Source organism: Tasmannia lanceolata, unplaced genomic scaffold, assembly GCF_043159265.1.
Source record: "Tasmannia lanceolata isolate RefF3 unplaced genomic scaffold, GAP_Taslan_0.1 ptg000015l, whole genome shotgun sequence".
NCBI lineage: Eukaryota > Viridiplantae > Streptophyta > Magnoliopsida > Canellales > Winteraceae > Tasmannia > Tasmannia lanceolata.
In genome coordinates this window covers 38,692,501-38,712,790 of record NW_027518692.1, presented here as the reverse complement: position 1 = coordinate 38,712,790, position 20,290 = coordinate 38,692,501, and the positions used below count along the sequence as shown (strand labels likewise).

The 20,290-nt window shown below is 38.6% G+C and overlaps 1 protein-coding gene across 1 annotated transcript in view; it reads left to right on the top strand.

Moving 5' to 3' along the window:
- LOC143847144 (tRNA synthetase class I (I, L, M and V) family protein) overlaps positions 1 to 20,290 on the top strand; it is a 74,882-nt gene that overhangs the window by 39,505 nt on the left and 15,087 nt on the right. The window contains exons 16-18 of the mRNA XM_077355851.1: positions 16,817 to 16,954; positions 17,075 to 17,178; positions 17,258 to 17,321. Of these exons, the coding sequence (XP_077211966.1) occupies positions 16,817 to 16,954; positions 17,075 to 17,178; positions 17,258 to 17,321 (306 nt within the window). The remainder of the gene's footprint in view (positions 1 to 16,816; positions 16,955 to 17,074; positions 17,179 to 17,257; positions 17,322 to 20,290) is intronic.

Sequence of the window (20,290 nt, the reverse complement as noted above, 5' to 3'; positions counted from 1 at the left end):
TCAGTAGTGCAATTATTGAAACAGAGAAAGCTTTTTAAAAAGAAAAGCAGATTTTGTGCAAGTATTAAAACAGTGTAGTGCCAAAATCAGTAGCCAAATCCTTATACATATTTAAAACATATAAAATGCCTGTCACATAGGTCACTCACCTTTGATGACTTTCAAAAGCTACCGTTGATAAGTTTTGTTTGTAATCTAAAGTGCTCTACTCATGAGTCAAGACTCAAGACTATTGTTGTACTTTTCCTTCTTTTATAAATGCTATATAATATAAAAAGGAAAAATTGTCAATTGGTGACACAAAAATGCCAAAATAGTAGATGGGTGACACCCTTTTAAAAGCTTGTGAACGGAGGTCAATACACCTTTTTCTGGCATGGCCTTTTACATAAATACCCTCAAGGCAAAAAAAAACAACTTATAGTAGAAATTTCTCTCTCTTACTTTTCACCTACCAAAAATTACCGCCAACCTCTTAGAGATTTCTCCATTAACGCCTGAAATTGACAAAGGGTAATTAAAGGTGAGTAGCTTATCTACTATCTTAGGATTTGTGGTTGTATTAATGTGTTTGAACCATGTCATTATTGTGGGTAATAACCCTGTATTTATTTTGCTTGATAACCCTGTCTTATAACCCTTTCAAAATGGTTAGTTAGGGCTTCTGCTTCAAGTATCTCTGTAACCCTGCTTTATAACCCATTTATTTACCAGATAAACACTTGGTACACCCCCGGAGAGGCTTGGTAACCCCCTTGGAGAGTGTTGAAAAGCCCTTGTACATTGCTGGTAACTCCCCTTCTAGGTACTTGGTAATCCCTTTAGAAACTTAAAATCCCCCTTGTGTAGAGAGTTGAAAACCCCTAATTTGCAACTTGATTACCCTTTACAGAAGCCTCCGTACGGACTTGAATCCCCCATTAGGTAGCTGATAATCTCTTAGAACACCTTGTGGACTGACTTGCAAACCCCCATTGAGGTAATAAAACCCCCTTTAGAGTCCATAACCCCACTTATGAACTTGGTAACCCATTGTGTACACTTGAATACCCCTCAAGAAGATATGAAGATCCCCTTTTAGCAACAACTCTGTTTAGAACCCCTATTTAGAATTTTATAAAAATGTTCGAAACAATGGTTTCTCTTCTTTTACACTATGATGGAGATTTGAAGGATGATGTTTCTTGGGAATACGTCGGAGGGAAGAAGACATTGTTATCTGTCAGCCGCCGAATCAATTTCGACGAATTTGAAGCTGCAATCCGAAGAAGGATTGGTGTTATAGAAAGACAGGTTTTACTATCGATAAAATGTCGATATGTTGCGAATTCATATAGTCACTTTAATTGATGTCGATGATGATGATGTCCTCCAAACAATGTTAAGGATGTTTGACAGATACATGTTCAATTCTGTGATGATATACATAACTAAGAGCATAAATGACAAATGTATTAATTCATTGAATTCGTCAATGCTTCCCCCAAACAAACTCTGCACTAGGAAACCCTCTCTTAATCGTAGCATTCCTTCTACTTCGATTCCGTCCCAAAAACGTCTTTGTTTTGAAGTGGACTTGCAAAAAGACTACGAAAGTGAATTTGATGGGAGATATGTAAGTGAAGAGATCAGAGGTGCTCCAGCAGAACCTGTTATAAGGTATTGTAGTTCTTTGACAATGTTTGAATACTTCCATATTTCAATTTATAATTCATATGGATCCAACTTGATTATTTATTGCCGAATTATGCAGGTCTGAAATTGACTTAAATGAAACATTGGCAAGTGATTTGTATGGCAACCATGTTAGTGGAGGTATCGATGACTTCCAAAATGTGGGAGATCTTGAAGTGGGCTTCAGTAATGTTTTTGAAGACGGTTTCTGTGTGAGGGGTTTAGATTTAGAAGAAGAAAGAAATGATGATGATAATGACGATGGTAGTGATGATGATGATGAGGAGGAGGAGGATGGTGACGATTGTGGAAATATCGGTGTTAGTCCATGCACTCAGTCTTTCAGTGCGGATTCTCCTATCAGAGGGGGTTCTCCTATCAGAGAGGGATCTCAACCGGTTCCGACTGACAGTAGTCGGCCAATGAAAGCAGATGAGATGTTTGTTGGGGCCCATGATGTAGATACTAATAATCTTCAGTTTGAGCAGTTAACGGTTGGGGCAATATTTTCTAATATGCAACACTTCAAAAAGGTTGTCAAAGAGTACGCTATTCGGTAGAGGTTTATGTTCGTGAGGTCAAAGTCAACACCGAAGAAGTATGCCGTCCGATGCAAGGTAGAGGGTTGCAAATGGCGTATAACGGGTACTAATCATATGACCTGTGTGTTAGTGAAGTTGATTGTCCCCGACCATATGTGTAGAACTAAATTAAGGGGCAATGATCACCCTCTTGTCACAGCAGCTTGGGTTGCTCAAACATGTTTACGCTTATTTGCTTGCCCAGATGATGTGAGGACGAGGATCATACGAGAATATATCAAGATGCATTGGGGTATAATTATAAGCTATTGGAAAGCGTACAACGCGATGAACATCATACTTGAGGTTAAGTGTGGGAATGTGGAGGACTCTTATCGAATATTGCCTGCACTTACAGTTTAGATGATGAGAAGAAATCCCGGCAGCTATATGCGTGTTTTCAGAGCCAGAGATTTACGACCTAGGGGAGATGATAGATTTGTTCGCTTATTTTGGACATTTGGTCCCAGCATACTGTTTTTTCATCGAACACTCAGGCCTATAATTTTGGTTGATGGAACACATCTGCGAGGGAAGTATCTAGGAATCTTATTGATTGCAATTGGGGTCGATGGTAACAATGGTTTATATCCATTAGCATTTGGGGTTGTTGAGACGGAGAACGAAGATAGTTGGAGGTGGTTTTTTATGTTGCTGAGGCAGTACGTATTGGTAGCGGAGATGAACATATTCACCATATGCTCCGATCGACAGAAGGGGTTGTTGCAGGCAGTGCCTAATATATTTCCCAATTCTCATCATAGTTATTGCATGCGTCACCTCGCCGCCAATTTGCGATCCGAGTTCAAAGATGTTCTACTTGAGAGATTGTTTTGGAAAGCCTCACGGACTTTGAGAGAGAGTGTGTTCAGAGAAACTATGGACAAGATTAAGGTGAGGAATGAACGTGCACACAAGTGGATAAGTGACATTGCGAACGAACACTGGGCTAGTTTTTATTTTAAGGGGGATATGTATGATGTATTGACTACAAATAGATCGGAGTGTTTCAATGCTGTCCTAAAGGATGCGAGAAGATTGCCGATTGCATAATTGGTAGAGCACACTACATCAGACTACAGACTTCATTCAAAAGCGTCAGAAATTGGGTCATAGTTGACAAACAAAGTTGACTCATTACGCAGAAGAACGTATAACATTAGCGAGGGAAGAGAGCCGCCAGTATACAACTTATCGAGTTGGGGTTCATGAATATGAAGTACCGTCGCTTGAACATACAGATGGCGTAAACTTGGAACTTCGCACGTGCAGTTGTCGTGCATTCCAAACATTTGGACTCCCGTGTGGACATGCCATGGCAGCCATTGGCATCACAGATTTTGATGCATACGATTACTGCGAGAAATGGTTTCATGTAGAGAGATATCGGGATACGTACGTTGAAGTTTTGCACTCGACACTAGACAGGAGCCAATGGGAATTAAATCCCGAATCCTTGATGACAATATTACCGCCGATTGCAAAGCGACCACCGGGAAGGCCGCGTACGAGAAGAACTGATCGCGAATTGAAAGGTGGATTACATTACAAATGCACCCGATGTCGACAACTTGGCCACGATAGAAGAAGTTGCAAAGAACCACCCGTGGTAAGACAACAAGTTGACCAAACTGCTATTGGGCCTTCTGCACCCATACTCATTAGGTCGGGCGTACCTTGGCAAGCTCCATTCTTTGTGTAAGGGTGAAATTGAATTTTTTGAATGTTCTCAGATATTGTGATGACTTCTTTTTTGTTATTTTGTAAAGAATGGTTCTAATTAGAACATCAATACATAAACAATTTTTTTGGATATAGATATGCTATTTGTTCTCTATTTAGTTGTCGCTCTCCTACATCTACACCATGAAAAGGGACTTATAACAGTCAGAATTGGATTACCAGCACAAACAATAAGATTATCAACCAATTCCCTAGGTTGATAAAGCTACTTGATGTTGGAATTCAGGTTATCAACTCCCTCCAAATAGGTCATCAACCAATCGAAAGTGAGGTTATCGACATACAAAATGGGATCATTAACCCATTCCCTTGGTTGATAAAGGTACTTGAATGCTGGAATTCAGGTTATCAACTCCCCCAAAATAGGTCATCAACCAATCGGAAGTGAGGTTATCAACACACAAAATGGGATCATCAACCCATTCCCTTGGTTGATAAAGCTACTGGAATTCAAAATCCAGGTTATCGACTCCCCCAAAATAGGTCATCAACCAATCAGAAGTGAGGTTATCAACATACAAAATGGAATCAGCAACCCATTCCCTTGGTTGATAAAGGTACTTGAATGTTGGAATTCAGGTTATCAACTCCCTCCAAATAGGTAATCAACCAATCGGAAGTGAGGTTATCAACACACAAAATGGGATCATCAACCCATTCCCCTGGTTAATAAAGCTACTGGAATTCAAAATCCAGGTTATCGACTCCCCCAAAATAGGTCATCAACCAATCAGAAGTGAGGTTATCAACACACAAAATGAGATCATCAACCCATTCCCTTGGTTGATAAAGCTAGTGGAATTCAAAATCCAGGTTATCGACTCTCTCAAAACGAGGTTCCCAACATTCGAAAGTGGGTGATCGACCGAAAAAAAGGTTACCAACCATTTTCCAGGGGAGTAAAGTTTCTGGAATTTAAATTTAGGCTTACTAACCTCCCATTGTTTTGGGTGATTGACAACCCAAAAAGGGTCACCGACCATTTTCCAGGGGAGATAAAGGTTCTGGAATCGAAATTTAGGCTTACCAACGTCCCATTTTTTGTGGTGATTGACCTTGGAAAGTGGGTTATCAATCTAAAAATGGGTCACCAACAATTTTCCAGGCTAGATAAAGCTTCTGGAATTGAAATTTCGAGTTACGAACCTCCCATTTTTTGGGTGATTGACCTTCGAAGGTGGGTTTCCAACCCAAAAAAGGGTCACCAACCATTTTCCATGGGAGATAAAGATTCTGGAATCAAAATTTAGGCTTACCAACCTCTATTTTTTGGGTGATTGACCTTCGAATGTGGGTTACCAACCCAAAAAAGGGTCACCAACCATTTTCCTGGAGAGATAAAGGTTCTGCTCTCAGAAACACAACATAGGACCATAGAAAGCTGTGTACTTAACCTGTAAAAATACACATTTCAACTTCAAACACACATCATATTCTGTTCACAAACACAAACACACATCATATTTTGTTTTAATTTACAACTTCCCTAGTCATTCAGAAACACAAACACACATGTCTAAAACCTGTTTAAATTTACAAGTTCCAATATTCAAATTGAAACACAAACACAAACACACTTCCATAAAACCTGCTTACATTTACAACTTCTCCACCCATTCATAAACAAGTTCACAATTCCATAAAACCTGTTTCACCAACCAAGTTCTCCACCCATTCACAAACACAAACACACTTCCATAAAACCTATTTCAATTTACAAGTTCTCCACCCATTCACAAGCAATTTCACTTGTTCACAAACAAAAACACAGACCATAACAACTTCCCCTGCCATTTAACAGTTCCCCTGCCATACTTTCCATCAATCTCCATTAAAAAATAAAGTTTTTACCATGATCATCAGAAAAAATAAACATCCATGAACATTAGAAGGTGTTCCTATATAAGTGTGCAGTCCCCAAACTCTCCTCGTAAAAATCTCTCACAGAGTTGTAGCCGAAATTGAGGAATGTCTGTCGGCCCAAAGTTCAGTGGTTGACCATGGTAGAGATGCTCAATCGCTTTTAGGACAAAAGCGCTACAATCAACCCTGTATAAAAGCATGCATTGAATGGAGTTACTTTTAAGGTAACTACGAATGAGATAGGAATACTAACAAAAATTCGAAAGTTTTAAGTTTGAACCCACCCATTGTTCTGCTTTCGGAAGCCATCCATCTGTGAATATGGGAAGTCATTGATGTTGCAACCCCGGCCCTTCAAATATTCCTTCATTAATGCTACCTGAATTTAAGACAACGAAGGAATATTGAGTGTTATACATATGGAAGTAACTTTAAATGTTACGGAAGATGTTAATTTACTTACAGTGGGAGATGCTCGCTCCTGAAATGAGTCCCCTTCCATTGAGTTGAACTCGACCATCTTTTTATTCACCATATCAACAAGCACAAGAGCCCAATGAAAGTCTTGACAACATGGGATTAAAAGCACAAGAGCCCAATGAAAGTCTTGACAACATGGGATTAAAAGCATCCCAATATCTTCTAACGGGATATGGTCAAGTGTACGATGCAATAGCTCATTCGCCAACCGATCGGAGTCCAACTTATTTTTGTCATCCATTGAATCACGCCCTGAAGTCTTATATCCCTGTACAATGAAATGAATTTTGTGGGAACACTAAATGATGGATAAGTTGTAAAGTAACATGTATAGCTACAAAAAAGCCTCTTACATGTAGTGACGAAGGAATATATACAATCTGTCCAGTCAAGGCATTGCTGGAGGCGCACAAATACTTCTCATATACATCCAACACCTACAACTCAAAAAAAAATCTTAATTACCTCAACCATGGGTACTGAAGACAACACTTAATTTAAAAAATGACACTTACTTGGCCATTGAGGACTCCTTTCAGGTTCCACAACGTTTCGAAATCCTTGGCCAAGACTTTTACCCCGTCAACGGTCATGAGAATACGACGGCAAAAATATACAAAGGTTAGAGGAAGCAAGTATCTAATTTTGAATAATGGTTATTTGAAAACAAGTGTACTTGCCTTTGGTCTTGTTTTTTCAACTTCTGAATGAGATCAGTTCGCCTCCGTGTTACTTTCTTCGTTGCCCTCTCACTTTTTTTCTGTTACTGGGGGTATTGTACAGGGGCTATTCTTGGCGTAGCTTGGTTTCCTATCCCTTTGTCTGATTTTTCACTCTCCTCTCAATGCTCCCTAATTTTTCCGTCATCTTCCTCTTCTTTTTACCCTCAGGGCTATCGAGAATGGTAACAACATCTGACGCTCCTGTTACAACTGCTTCATTTACGAAGCCATCCTCTTCACCCTGACTCATCACATTTATGACCTCCATTGCCAGTCCACCACTGACAATGTTTGATGTCTCCATAGTCAGTCCACCACTGACGATGTCTGTTGTCTCCATATCTTCCTCCTCTCTTCTTTTTTCCCCATCTTTTCTCAATTCTTCCTTCTCCATTTCAGCTTGGTCTCCCTCCTGTCTTCTCATCGCTTCCCACTCCTTCTGTATAATTTCCCTCTCAGCTGCAATCTGTATTCGTAAATTCTCCATCTCCACCCTGACTCTTCTTAACCTCTCCTTCTCCTCTTCATTCTGTACCCTCTCTTTTTTTATATTCTCCCATGCCTCTCCTATCTTCTCCCACTCTCTTTTTATCCTCCTATCCTCACTGGCCTCCTGACCACCCTCCTCAACTACAGTATCCCTTCCTTCAAACGCAAGTATGCCGGTCAATGCTGGGACAGTAGGTGACTGCCCTAATGGTTCTCCCTGCCCAATGATTCCTTCTTTCTCGGGTTCCTAATATACAAATAAGGGATACAACACACAAAATTTGTAAATATTACCAAGTTAAATAAAACATAATATAAAAAGAGCTCCATTGCGATACCTGCTCGGGAATGTACCACAGTTCGTCCTCTCGTGGCGTCAATGTCACCACTACCTAACGATTCGAGAAAGTTGTTAGATCAGAAAATATTAGAGACTATCTAAAATGGTATCTAGTAGATAGTGTCTCACCTCAGATTTGTCTATTTTCCCATGCTCAATCATAGAGTACTTCTTCGATTCATTTCCTTTCGAGTTCCACTTCAGAAGACGTGGACAGGCATCTGGATTTTTTGGTATCCACAACTTCGTGTGCTCAAAAAGCCACACCTGCACACACAAGACAAACTTTGTTAATATGATATTAATAGGAAGATAAATAAAAAAGGCAAACTATTGCAGAGGCCATGATACCTGCAATGTGAGGGAGCAACCTCCAAGATATTTTCCGCCTGCGACGGATACGTTTAAATACTCGAGTAACCAATTGTATACTGCTTCCCTCCAGTTATAGTCGCACATCTTTTCTAAATCATCGATATAGGGCCAAAACAGCTGGTCGGCCCGATGTGCAGCTTGAGTGAATAACACAGTAGCGAATAGGTGTAGCACGACATATTTCACACAAGTCTCTATGGAGGGTTGGTCCTCTAGACCAACTAAGGCCTTGATTTGCGCAGAAAGGTCAGATGCCAGAACAAATCCTCAACGAAATGGCCACCCAGGCAGTAAAGGAGTGGGTTTACTCTTGTCCGTCCACGAAACCCTCGCCAAATTAATTTTTCCCCACTAAGTGGAAGGCCTAAAGCCAATGCAACATCGCTAGCCCTAAATGGAACTGCGATACCCTCTAGCGTGAATGTCTTCGTCGCCGGAACCCACTTACTGTGTAGTGCTCTAATTAGAGGCTTATGCATGATAGCCTCTTCTAGTGGATTCTGTTCTAGGCGGATGAAGTCCTTGAAAGGGGTCTTGCCTATAGCATCATAATGGGACTGCCGAAACTGTGTACTCCGCATCTCCTTAATAAAGCACGATGGAGAACATCGTGCGGGGACATATGGATCATGTAAAACAACATACATAATCAGAGCTTGAACTTTTATCAAGTAACTTAGATTAAAACTGTAAAGATCAAATACACTTACATGTATCTTCTTCACTTCACTCTTCTCACCTTTCACGTTGCTTCTCATATTCTCACTTTTCACATCGGTTTTCATCTTCTGACCTTTCACTTTGGTTTTCATCTTCTCACATGTCACTTTGGTTTTCATCTTCTCACCTTTCACTTCAACTATCTTCTTCTCACCTCTATTTTTCATTTTTGCCTTGTCACCTTTCAATTTCATTTCTCCCTTTTCACCTCTCAATTTCATTTTCCCCTTACCACCTTTGATTTTCATCTCCTCATTCTTTAAACCCATTGCGGGCTTCCTATTAGACTTTTGACTCCGGCTCTCATTTGCCTATTAATACAATTAGAGAATAAAAGAGCATTCTATTGACTAACAATCTAAAACGAGAACAAAAAAGACTACACTTACACGCGTTTTCATTGTAGACTTTGCCTTCTCCCAATCCAACTATATATATTATCACTGTCACAAAAAAAGAACATAATTAATTGTAATGTAAGTTCATGTTTTTTAAAATGGGGTTCGCAACTCAAATATGTGATTCTCAAGTGTAGAAACCATACCAAAAATTACTATATGATCAATGATCCAAAAGAGGATCTGCAACAATCTGAAAATGGGGATTATCAACCTCCCTTGAGGGGGTTTTCAACACTGGAGAAGGGGGATTATCAACCTCAACAGGAGGTTCTCAACACTACAAATATGAATTATCAACCTCAACCGGGATTCACAACACTGGAAATGGGTATTATAAACTCCCTGAGGGGGTTTTCAACACTGGAGAAGGGGGATTATCAACCTCAATAGGGAGTTTTAACACTGGAGTAGGGGATTATCAACCTCAACAGGGGGTTCTCAACACAGGAAATGGGGATTATCAACCTCCTTTGAGGGGGTTTTCAACACTGGAGAAGGGGGATTATCAACCTCCCTTGAGGGGGTTTTCAACGCTGGAGAAGGGGGATTATCAACCTCAACAGGGGGTTCTCAACACTGGACAATGGGGATTATCAACCTCAACAGGGGGTTCTCAACACAAGAGAAGGGGGATTATCAACCTCAACAGGGGATTCTCAACAGAAGAGGAGGGATTATCAACCACAGGGGGTTCTCAACACACGAGAATGGGGATTATCAACCTCAACAGGGGGTTCCCAACACTGGAAATAGGGATTATCAACCTCCCTTCAGGGCTTTTCAACACTGGAGAAGGGGGATTATCAACCTCAATAGGGGGTTTTTAACACTAGAGAAGGAGGATTATCAATGTACCTAGAAAGGATTCTCAACACTGAAAGTGGGGGATTAGCAGCCTCAAAAGGGGTTCCCAACACTGCAAATGGGAGATTATGAACTACCTAGAGGGGGTTCTCAATACTAGCAATGGGGGATTATCAACATCGTAGAAAATGTTACCAACACTGGAAATGAGGGGATTCTCAACACTGGCAATGAGGGATTATCAATCTACCTGGAGGAGGTCCTCAACACTTAAATTGAGGGATTGTGAACCTCAAAAGGGGGTCCCAACACTGGATATAAAGCATCCCAACACTGGAAATGGGGGGTCCCAACACTGGAAATGGGTTCTCAACACTGAAAAAGGGATATTATCAATCTCAAGACGGGGTTGTCAACAGTGAAAAGGGGGTTCCCAACAATGGAAGTGGGGGATTGCCAACTCTCAAAAGGAGATTCTCAACACCGAGAATGAGAGATTATCAAAAGGGGGTTCTCCACAGTCAAAATGAAACAAAATAGGGAAAACAAAAATTAAACCTTAGATGTGTAAAGACTTTCAAATAGTGACAATGAAACAATGCACCACAAAGGTAACTTAATAGAACGAAAATAAAAAGTAAAAAATATGAAACACGACACCCAAACATACATGCACGATGGGGATGGGGGAAAAATGAAGCCCACGCCGGAAAAAATGAATCCCTCGCTGGAAAAATGAAGCCCTCGCCGGAAAAAATGAAACCCTCGCCGGAATACAGTTGATAACGGAGAAGAGAGGTTCGGAATAGCGCCGGAAACCGCCCCACTCCAGAGAAAAAGGAGAGATCTTCACGCCGGTCACACCTCACGCCGGAGAAGATGGGTTTCGGTGGTTAAAATGAAAATGGAGAGAGTAAAAGTTTAAAAAAAAAGCCTCTGTACAGTTAAAAACGAAGAGAAGTAAAAACAATGGGTATTTCTTCCTGAAGGGTATTTATGTAAAAAGCCATGTCAGAAAAGGTAAAATGACCTCCGTTCACAAGCTTTCAAAAGGGTGTCACCCATTCACTATTTTGTTATTTTTGTGTCACCAGTTGACAATTTTTTCATATAAAAAATTGGGCAGAGTTTGGCAGCTTGATGTTGACAACACATGACCTGCAGCAGCTGCAATAAATATAGTACCATAAGAACAATGATGGTTCAAAGACTTTCTGTAAAAAAAATTGTAAGTAAATGGCTATAGGCCATAACCTTGTGAAAAGAAGAGGTCAGCTCAGTCTATCTGCTGCAGCTCAGTCATTGTCAGTCATTGTCTGACTCTGCCTCCGTGATGATGTGTAGGTAAAAATACAAACGTGCAAGCTAAAAAATCGTCAGAGTAGAATTATGAAATCATAAAATCTGGCAAATTATACTTTATAATATTAATCTGGTAGTTCATACTCTATAATGTTAAAAGAGAGGGAGAAAAACATAAAAAACTTTGTTTAAAACAAAAAAATTACAAGTATGTGTTAATAGAAAAGCTTAAAAAACATAAAAATTGACTCATGAAGCTAAAAAGAAAACTGATACACTTTCATTCACTTAAAAGAAGTTTTGCAGAGAAGAAAAAGAAAAGCAAGAGAGAGATGAAGAAACGTACTGATAAAGAAAGGTACTATCTCTAGCAGTGAAGACTGTGCATGGTGGAAGCTTTACGCAGTAGGAGATATATATAGAGTAGATTGAAAGCAGGAAAGATGGGTACGGAAGAGGAAAGATCAACCAAAAAATAGTAAGATAAGAACAAAAGGGCAAAAGAAAAGGTACATACTCAATCAAAAGACAGGAATGTTGCTTTTTTCATATAATAGAATAAGATTTATTTTCTTTATGGCATAACAGAATATGATACAATAGGATACATCACAACAGGAATCGCGCTAAATTTATGCCTGTGTCGAAACACGTGTCCATAGACGTGTCTGTGTCGACACGGGTCAATTGTAAAAATATGCCGTGTCCACGAATCATAGCCAAATATCATTCTCTACACTAATGAAATGAAATGAAAAGCAAATCATAACATCTTTCCATTTTTTTGTCATTCCAACCATTTCTGTCGAACTTCAGGGAAATAATGCAACATGGGTGGACAAGTGGGTTTGGATCTGGGACTCATTAGGTGACTTTTCAGTCAAATCTTTTTATCAATCCCTTATGGCTAGCCCTGTGTCCTTTAATGTATTTAGAGTTTGGTCAATCCATTCTCCGCTGAGCGTAGGTACTTTTGTTTGGGCGACAGTTCTTGGGCGGATCCAGACTGTGGATTTCTTGCACAAGAGAAAGATGTGGATAATCGACCATTGCTCTTTGTGCATGGAGGACGGTGAAACTATCAACCATATCTTTATTCATTGTAAGATGGCTCGAGCTATTTGGTGAAAGCTACTTTGTAGATTTGGTATTGAATGGGTCTTTCCTAAAAAGCTTGATGATTTATTCCTCAGTTGGTCATCGGTTCCATGGAGGAAAAAGGGAATTAGACTGTAGAATAAGGCCTTCTTAGCAACACTATGGGTCATTTGGAAGGAAAGAAATGCTCGTGTTTTTATGGTGTTGGTAAAGGTCTTTATGTTAAGGTAGTGGCTTTGACTATCGCACGGGTGAGAACTCTCTCCTCTTTCATATTCCTTTCAATGTACAATCTATGACGAGGGTGGAAGGATATTTGCCTTTAGTGTGGAAACCAAACATAAAGTTTTGCCGAAATGGGAGCCTCCACAAGGGGGCTTCCTTAAGCTTAACTTTGATGGTTCTTGCATCAGAAACCCCGGTGCTCACTGAACCTTCGTAATATCTAGCAAGTCAGAGTCTTATGTCCCGGTGCCCAGAAAGAGTTGCGGATATAACACAGGACCCAAAAAAAAAATGATGATAAAATTGTTGCGGTCACAGATTGGAGATTTGCTGAGGTGGCTTCGGAAGAACTGAGGTGGGCATGCACATCGTAGCAAACGGTCGGAAGACCTACCCGGAGAGAGTTCTTTGAGAAGGCTCTCCGATGCTTAAGTCAATGGCCAGCAACAGATAAGGAAAGGAATACTATGAATAGTAAATTTTGGGATCTGAATCCTTACCTTTGAGCCTTAGGGGGCCTTTTATAGTTGGAGGTTACAGGGGGCATTAGGTATAAGATTACCCTGATGCCCTTGGACTGGTGTCGACCTACGATTGGGCAAGGATTTGCTCTAGAACCTTCCAAATTGAGCAAGATTACCTAATCATCCCTCGACAGGTGTCGTCCCGTGGTTGGGTGGTCATTTTGGTCCCCATCAGTGATTTAACTTTAAAAATTGAAAAGGTACATGTAATATATCTTATTAATATTTATTTATTATGAAAAGGTACATGTACAAATATGGCACTTTTTGCTTTATTCGATTCAATTGAGGCTATTGGGTAATGTAAGGGGTAATGGGTTTTTTTTTAGGCCAAGGAGAATGCTCCTGGGCAATTCATACTATGTAAATCTAGTGGGACTACTGGTCCCCATTGTAATTTTGCTGGTATGAATATATTTGTCAATTTAAAAAAAAAATACTTATTATGAACATTGTTAGAGTTTTTGAAATTTTAGGGAATAATTTCCTTTCACTTTTCATTAGTGTAGGAGTTTCTTATAATTTCATTAGTTAAATTTAGCTTTAGCTTAAGCTATTCCTGTTTTATGATGCTGAAATTAGTTTAAAAAATTCTAGAATTCAAAGTTAAAACCACTATGACGTGATACATGAAGCTCTCTTTTATTATATCTTGTCTTCAGTATTGATAATATTTTGGGGCTTAAAGTTCTGAAAACAGTAGGATACATCAATAGGCTGTATCAAAGTCATATCTTGTACTTGGGTTCTTGTAATATGATGTCAACCATGTTACATGGATTCTTCTAACTTGGCAAAGTACCCGTGGGCCGTGGCGGATTCCAATACTTAAGGATTCGTTGCAACAATTCTAGATCTGTTTTCTCTAAAAATTAGTACAACATATTGACAATTGTCAGTTTGTCACATGGTTGAATTTTATCCATCCTAATAAGTTTTTTAAAACATTATATTTACATAACCTATTAAAATTATCGCTATATTATTTGTTATAAACATATTACTATGTAAAAATTAAAATTTGAGAATTGATTAAAATGTTGTGGTGAATCCATGAATCTTTCTTTATGAGGTTTTTCGAGTCCGACACTTGATATCCGTGTTGGACTCCATATCTTGTACCCATCCTGATGTAACATTGGATGTCAGGCACTAATATTCTTTGCCTTGACACGTACCTAATATCTTTGTTCAACATTCATAGTTCAAATTAATTTCTTCATTTATTTTACATGTGTCATGTATGTAGTTTGGACACGAACATGTTGATTCAGACATCCCAGATTTTAATATGCCATTTTCATCACCATAGATGCCAGGTTGAGGATGGGTACTAATCCCGAGAAAAACTTTCCATTACGATGATATTTTTTAAGTCATTTTTTTTAGAGACACATAATAGAGTGTATTCACAAAACTCATAAAATGCATGTGTTTTTTCTCCAAAAGTTGATCCACATTTTGGTAGATTTTTCAAGGGAAATGAAGGGCCTATGAGGTATCCATATTTGCCAAATGAATGGGAAAAAAAAGGTTTAAAATCCATCAAAACCCCTCTTTTAGTCGCATTTAGGCATGCTTTTGTTTTAAAAAATGTCTAAGCTGAGGTTGAAGGCGACCTTTTATGGTAATCATTTCATGCTTGCTCTCAAAATTTTCCTATTCTACACCTAGGAGTTTCTTTTACAAAGCTGAGCTTAGGAATGGGCAGAAGTAGAACAACAAAATGTTCCAATCCAGGAGAAAGTGAGAACAATCAATAGAGCATAATTGACTATTAAAGAGAGAATCCAATGACATTGCATCTTCGCTTATGGAATTTGGAGTTATTGAACCATCGCTTTGTAGGAGACCCTTATCCCATCCCCGGAGGATGGGTATGAACTTTACTTGAAAAGTTTACGATTCAAATCAAATCTTATCGATATCAATTTGTTTTCCATGTTTGAATCTTAATTTGTATGCATTTTGCGATTTTCGATTGAATATTACGATTCTATCATAAATTGTACGATTCATGCAATTTATCCTAACTAAGCTTTGTATAAAAGAAAATAAGATTTCCTTTTGGAAGACCCCCTTTCCCTTGTGCGTTAAAAAATCCTTTGAAAACGCTCGTGAGAAGGAAGAAGACGTAGGAGGACTTTGAATGAATTGGACCAATTTCAACCAGTCAAACACATTGCATTTGCTTGAAGGCATTACTTACATCAAGGAGGGAGACGATTATATTGAGGACATCTTACTAGTTTTTATAACTGATATTTGTCATTTGAACTTTGAGACTAAGAATTGATTTGATCTTGTTCTTTTATTATTTTTAAGATTATTATCTAGTGGGGATGTGTTTGGATGGGAAATAGATGATTAATACGTGGCAACTTTGTTAGCGAACAATTTTTATTATGATATTAAATAGCTAATCATAATAGTTTATTTAAACTAATGAATTTTTATGAAAAAATGATTAATTTACTATTTTATTATTCTCTAGATTTTTCGTAAGAGAGGAATTCGAGGCGGGAGCAAAAAGACACAATGACTCATACCCATTTGATCAAACCAGAGTTTTTGCCCGTAAGGGTTTTTCGGGAAGGAGAGAGGTCCTGCGGTGAGAGTAAAGATGGAGAAAAAAGGGTTAGGGTTTTTCGGGAGAGAGGAATCCGAGGCGGGCGTAAAGACAGAGAAGAAAGGGTTATGATTTTTGAGGAGAGCAAGAGGGTTTTTTTTGGGAGAGACAGTGAGGTGATGAGAAGGCATCGAGGTTGTTTTCACTTGCATTTCATACATTACCATTTCCACCTGGGTTGCCTTGCGATAAGTGACAGAAAGAGAAAAGGGGTGGGGGGGGGGGGGGGGGGGGGGGGTTTGGTGCAGGACAGGGATTTTAGGTTTTCTAGCCGGGTTGACTGGAAAACCAATTTTGCCTGTGCAAGGAGGTGAAAAGAGGGAACACGACAGGAAAACCGATTTTGCTGGCGCGAGGAGGTGAAGAGAGGGAACACGTGAAGAATCGGAATATGCCCATTTTGTATCCTTGTGAATCTTACATTTTGCGATACGATTCGATCCCTACTACGATTTATGATTTGATTCTCATTTTCAAAACACTGGTTATAATTTTTTCTTCTTTCTTCTTCTCTCTTTTTATTAGTAAAATATTGCCTTCTCTGTCTGAAAGAAGGAATTGTGCGCTGATGGAGAGATGTATCATATTCTTCTGACTGTATATAATGGTTAGTTTACAAAATTATTTTGTGGTTTTGAAGCACAATGAGTTTGTTCATTCTTAAGGTGAAAGTAGCTTGATCTCTTCAATGCACTATCTCATAACAAATTTTCCATGGAATTAGTTTGCTGCGTCCTACCAAGATTTGCTTATTTTGCTTATTGGTTACTGCTTAAATATCGTCTTGTGGATAATTCGCTAAAACAATCATTTCTTATCCTGATATGATTGAGGTGTGGGGTTTAGGTGCTTGTAACAACATGTAAGGCAATGGCTCCATTCACTCCTTTTTTCACTGAGGTTCTTTATCAAAATATGCGTAAGGTTTCCAATGAAGCAGAAGACAGCATTCACTATTGCGGGTTTCCTCATGCAGGAGGAAAGGTATTGTTATTTTGTGTTAGATATTCCTAGTAAACACGAGTTAAAACTGAATAGAGAATTCGGTTAAAAAGATGGTTTGCTATAATTTCTTTTTGCGTATGGAATTTGTTGCTATTTTAGAGGGAGGAGCGCATAGAACAAAGTGTTGCAAGGATGATGACTGTTATCGATCTTGCCCGCAACATTCGAGATCGTCACAACAAACCTCTCAAGACCCCTCTCAAGTATGATTGTAACTTGTTCATTATCGTTCCTTTATCTTATGTTTTGATATTTTACAATGTGATGTTTTTTTGACGGCAGGGAGATGATTGTAGTTCATCCCGATACAGGTTTCCTTGAAGACATTACAGGAAAACTAAGAGAGGTTTGATAAAAGTCTTTGGCAAATTTTTAAGTGTTATTGTGTTTAGTTTTACTTAAAAGAGTACCTTATTGAACAAAAACTAATAGGGATTTGCTAGCATCCATTGTAGAAGGCATTTTGCAGACCGGCTGTTGCATGTGAGAGCAGCCACCTCATGAATAAAGACAGAATCTGTTGAAAAGTGAGCCTATGTGGCTGCTCTCACATGCAACAGCCCATCCGATGAAATGCCTTCTGCAATAGACGCTAGCAAATCCCAAACTAATATTATTGAATGCAGTGATGTGTTTATTATCTACAACGCGTACTTTTTCTAGCCCATTGTTGTGATTTAAATTTCTGTGTAGATTTATCATGTAATGATGACTGGAATATTTACCTTCCAAGAAAAACGTAGTGATGGTTATAATTTAAATGTTAACATGCTAATCTCCTCTCCCTCTCCCTCTCTCTCTCTCTCTCTCTCTCTCTCTCTTTTAAAATAGATCCATAATTATTGCATCCTATATAATTTGTCAACATTTTTCATCCCAGTTATTTTCTTCTCCGTTGAAAGTATGGATTTAAACTTCAGTTTCTGAAACCAAAATTTCGGCCGCAATCCCGAAATCCGGTAAAAAAAGTATGAATGTATTATTTCCTTAATTTCGGCCGAAATTTCAGAAAAATAATATATTTGTGATAAAAAATTTCAATTTTAATTTCGGCCGAAATTTGATCTGAAATTTCGGTTTCGGTCCCATTTAGCCGAAATTTAAAACCATGATTGCAAGTACCATGTTGTTTGCCTCTATTTATTTATATGGCTTGAAGGATTATGTTTTCCATCAGTGCCTATGATATTGTTGATCTTTTATTGAAGCATAGGTTCGAGTTTTTACTTCTTATTCTGCTGATAAAGTTGGTAGGTATTGTGTCCTTTTGCTGCTAAGGAGTGAGGCTTAACAACCCTTCCTGCTATCTATTTTCTTGTCTTTGTCTTATGCACATAAATTGATTTATCTCACTAAGGGTCGACCACTTTTTTCCCAATTAGAATTGATGACTAAGACTTGATTCATGAAGGTTGTCTATAAAATGTCCAATCAAAAGGTTGAGTTTCTGTTATAGAACTTCAGAACTCTTGTAATCAAAAGGTCGCATTAGTATTGCCTATTGGGAGTAAGATGCTTTATATCCTCAGGGCAATCTTTTGTGGATCCCTCAGGGAAAGGATCGCTTGAGCTCCCATGGCAAATCAAATTATGGTATGGTATTGATCTGATTATTGACTTATAGGGCATAAAAAACTGGCGTCATCACCGGCTTAAGTAACTTATGTATCTAATTAAGGAGTCACCGCATGGTTCTAGTAGCTAATCTTTCTATGGTTAGGGGCCAAAAATTGATTACATATATATTTCCTAAGCCCCAAAATATTATGTTCAGTATACACCGAGAGCATTCTATATGCTACTGTATGATAGAAATAAGGATCCTTAAAAACCTAGGATATAGTGGGTATGTTTTGACTGCTATATCTACAATTTTTATGACTACTCCAATTTCAAAGATTAGTATACCATTTTATAAGAAAATAGATAGTTACATGATGAGAAAAATAGAGCTATTTTGAATTAAAATCACGGAAAGGTTTGGAAACATATGCATCATAACATTTAAGATAAAACTTCATGAAGTGTTAGAATAAACACAAATACACACCAAAAAATATCACATAAGCAAAAAACCATCCATAATGGTTTACATTGTCGAACACCTAGTGACATGCGTTGTTGCTCGCTCATGTTTGATAATACATTACATATCACATTTCTAATGTGATTCATATAAATATTTTCACTTTAAGATAAAACTTCATGAAGTGTTAGAATAAACACAATTACACACCAAAAAATATCACATAAGCAAAAAACCATCCGTAATGGTTTAACATTGTCGAACGCCTAGTGACATGCGTTGTTGCTCATGTTTGATAATACATTACATATCACATTTCTAATGTAATTCATATAAATATTTTCACATGACACTTGAGCACATTTTATATGCAATTCTTATTAATATAATTGCGTGACACATACTGGTATAGTTTACCAGTAATTTACTTACACTTTTAGTTTTCGCTATGTGTTTTGATTACGGTATGTGTTTTAGTTGGGATGAACATTTCATGTCAGTTTCGGTTGAAACTCCTTTTGCTTTCGCAAGTTAGTGAAAAATTGACCGCGTCATGACTCGAGTCAACTCCCTTTTATCTTCGTTGGGTTCTTGTCTAAGTCGAGTTTCGGTTTATAATATTCAGAACCATGTCGAGACTAAATGAAAAACGAGAGCATTGAGGCTAAGAATAAAATCAAGCAGAAGGATCCAAATGTGACATCCTATGCAGAATTTAAAGGGTGTCGTACAGGTAAGATTTTAAATTTCGGTTTTGGTTTCAGTTTCGGCCGGCACAAAACTGAAACAGTTTCGGTTGAAACTTTCGGTGGAAATCTTGTAAAATCATGGACACATATGGAAACATATGCAAATGATGAAATTTTAAGTTAAAACATTGGAAAATGCTAGAATAAGCACGTATATATGCTTAGAAACCATGACATAAGCAAGAAAGACATCCATATTTGCTTAAGCACATCAAACACGTAGTGACATGCATTGTTGCACATGTTTTGAACAGTAAAGCCTATTAAAAAAAGGGTGGCTCAGTGCACGAGGCTTCCGTCATTGCGAGGTCTGGGGAGGGCTAGATGTACGCTGCCTTACCCCTGCTTTGCCGAGAGGCTGTTTCCGTGACTTGAACCCGTGACCACCAGGTCACAATGGAGCAACCTTACCGTTGTGCCAAGGCTTGTCCTCTCTGAACAGTAAAGCTTATAAATAAGTATAATGAAATGAAGTATAACCAAGTACAATGACCAGTCTCCCCTCCATGGAACCCTAACTCTATGTCGATACCACAGAGT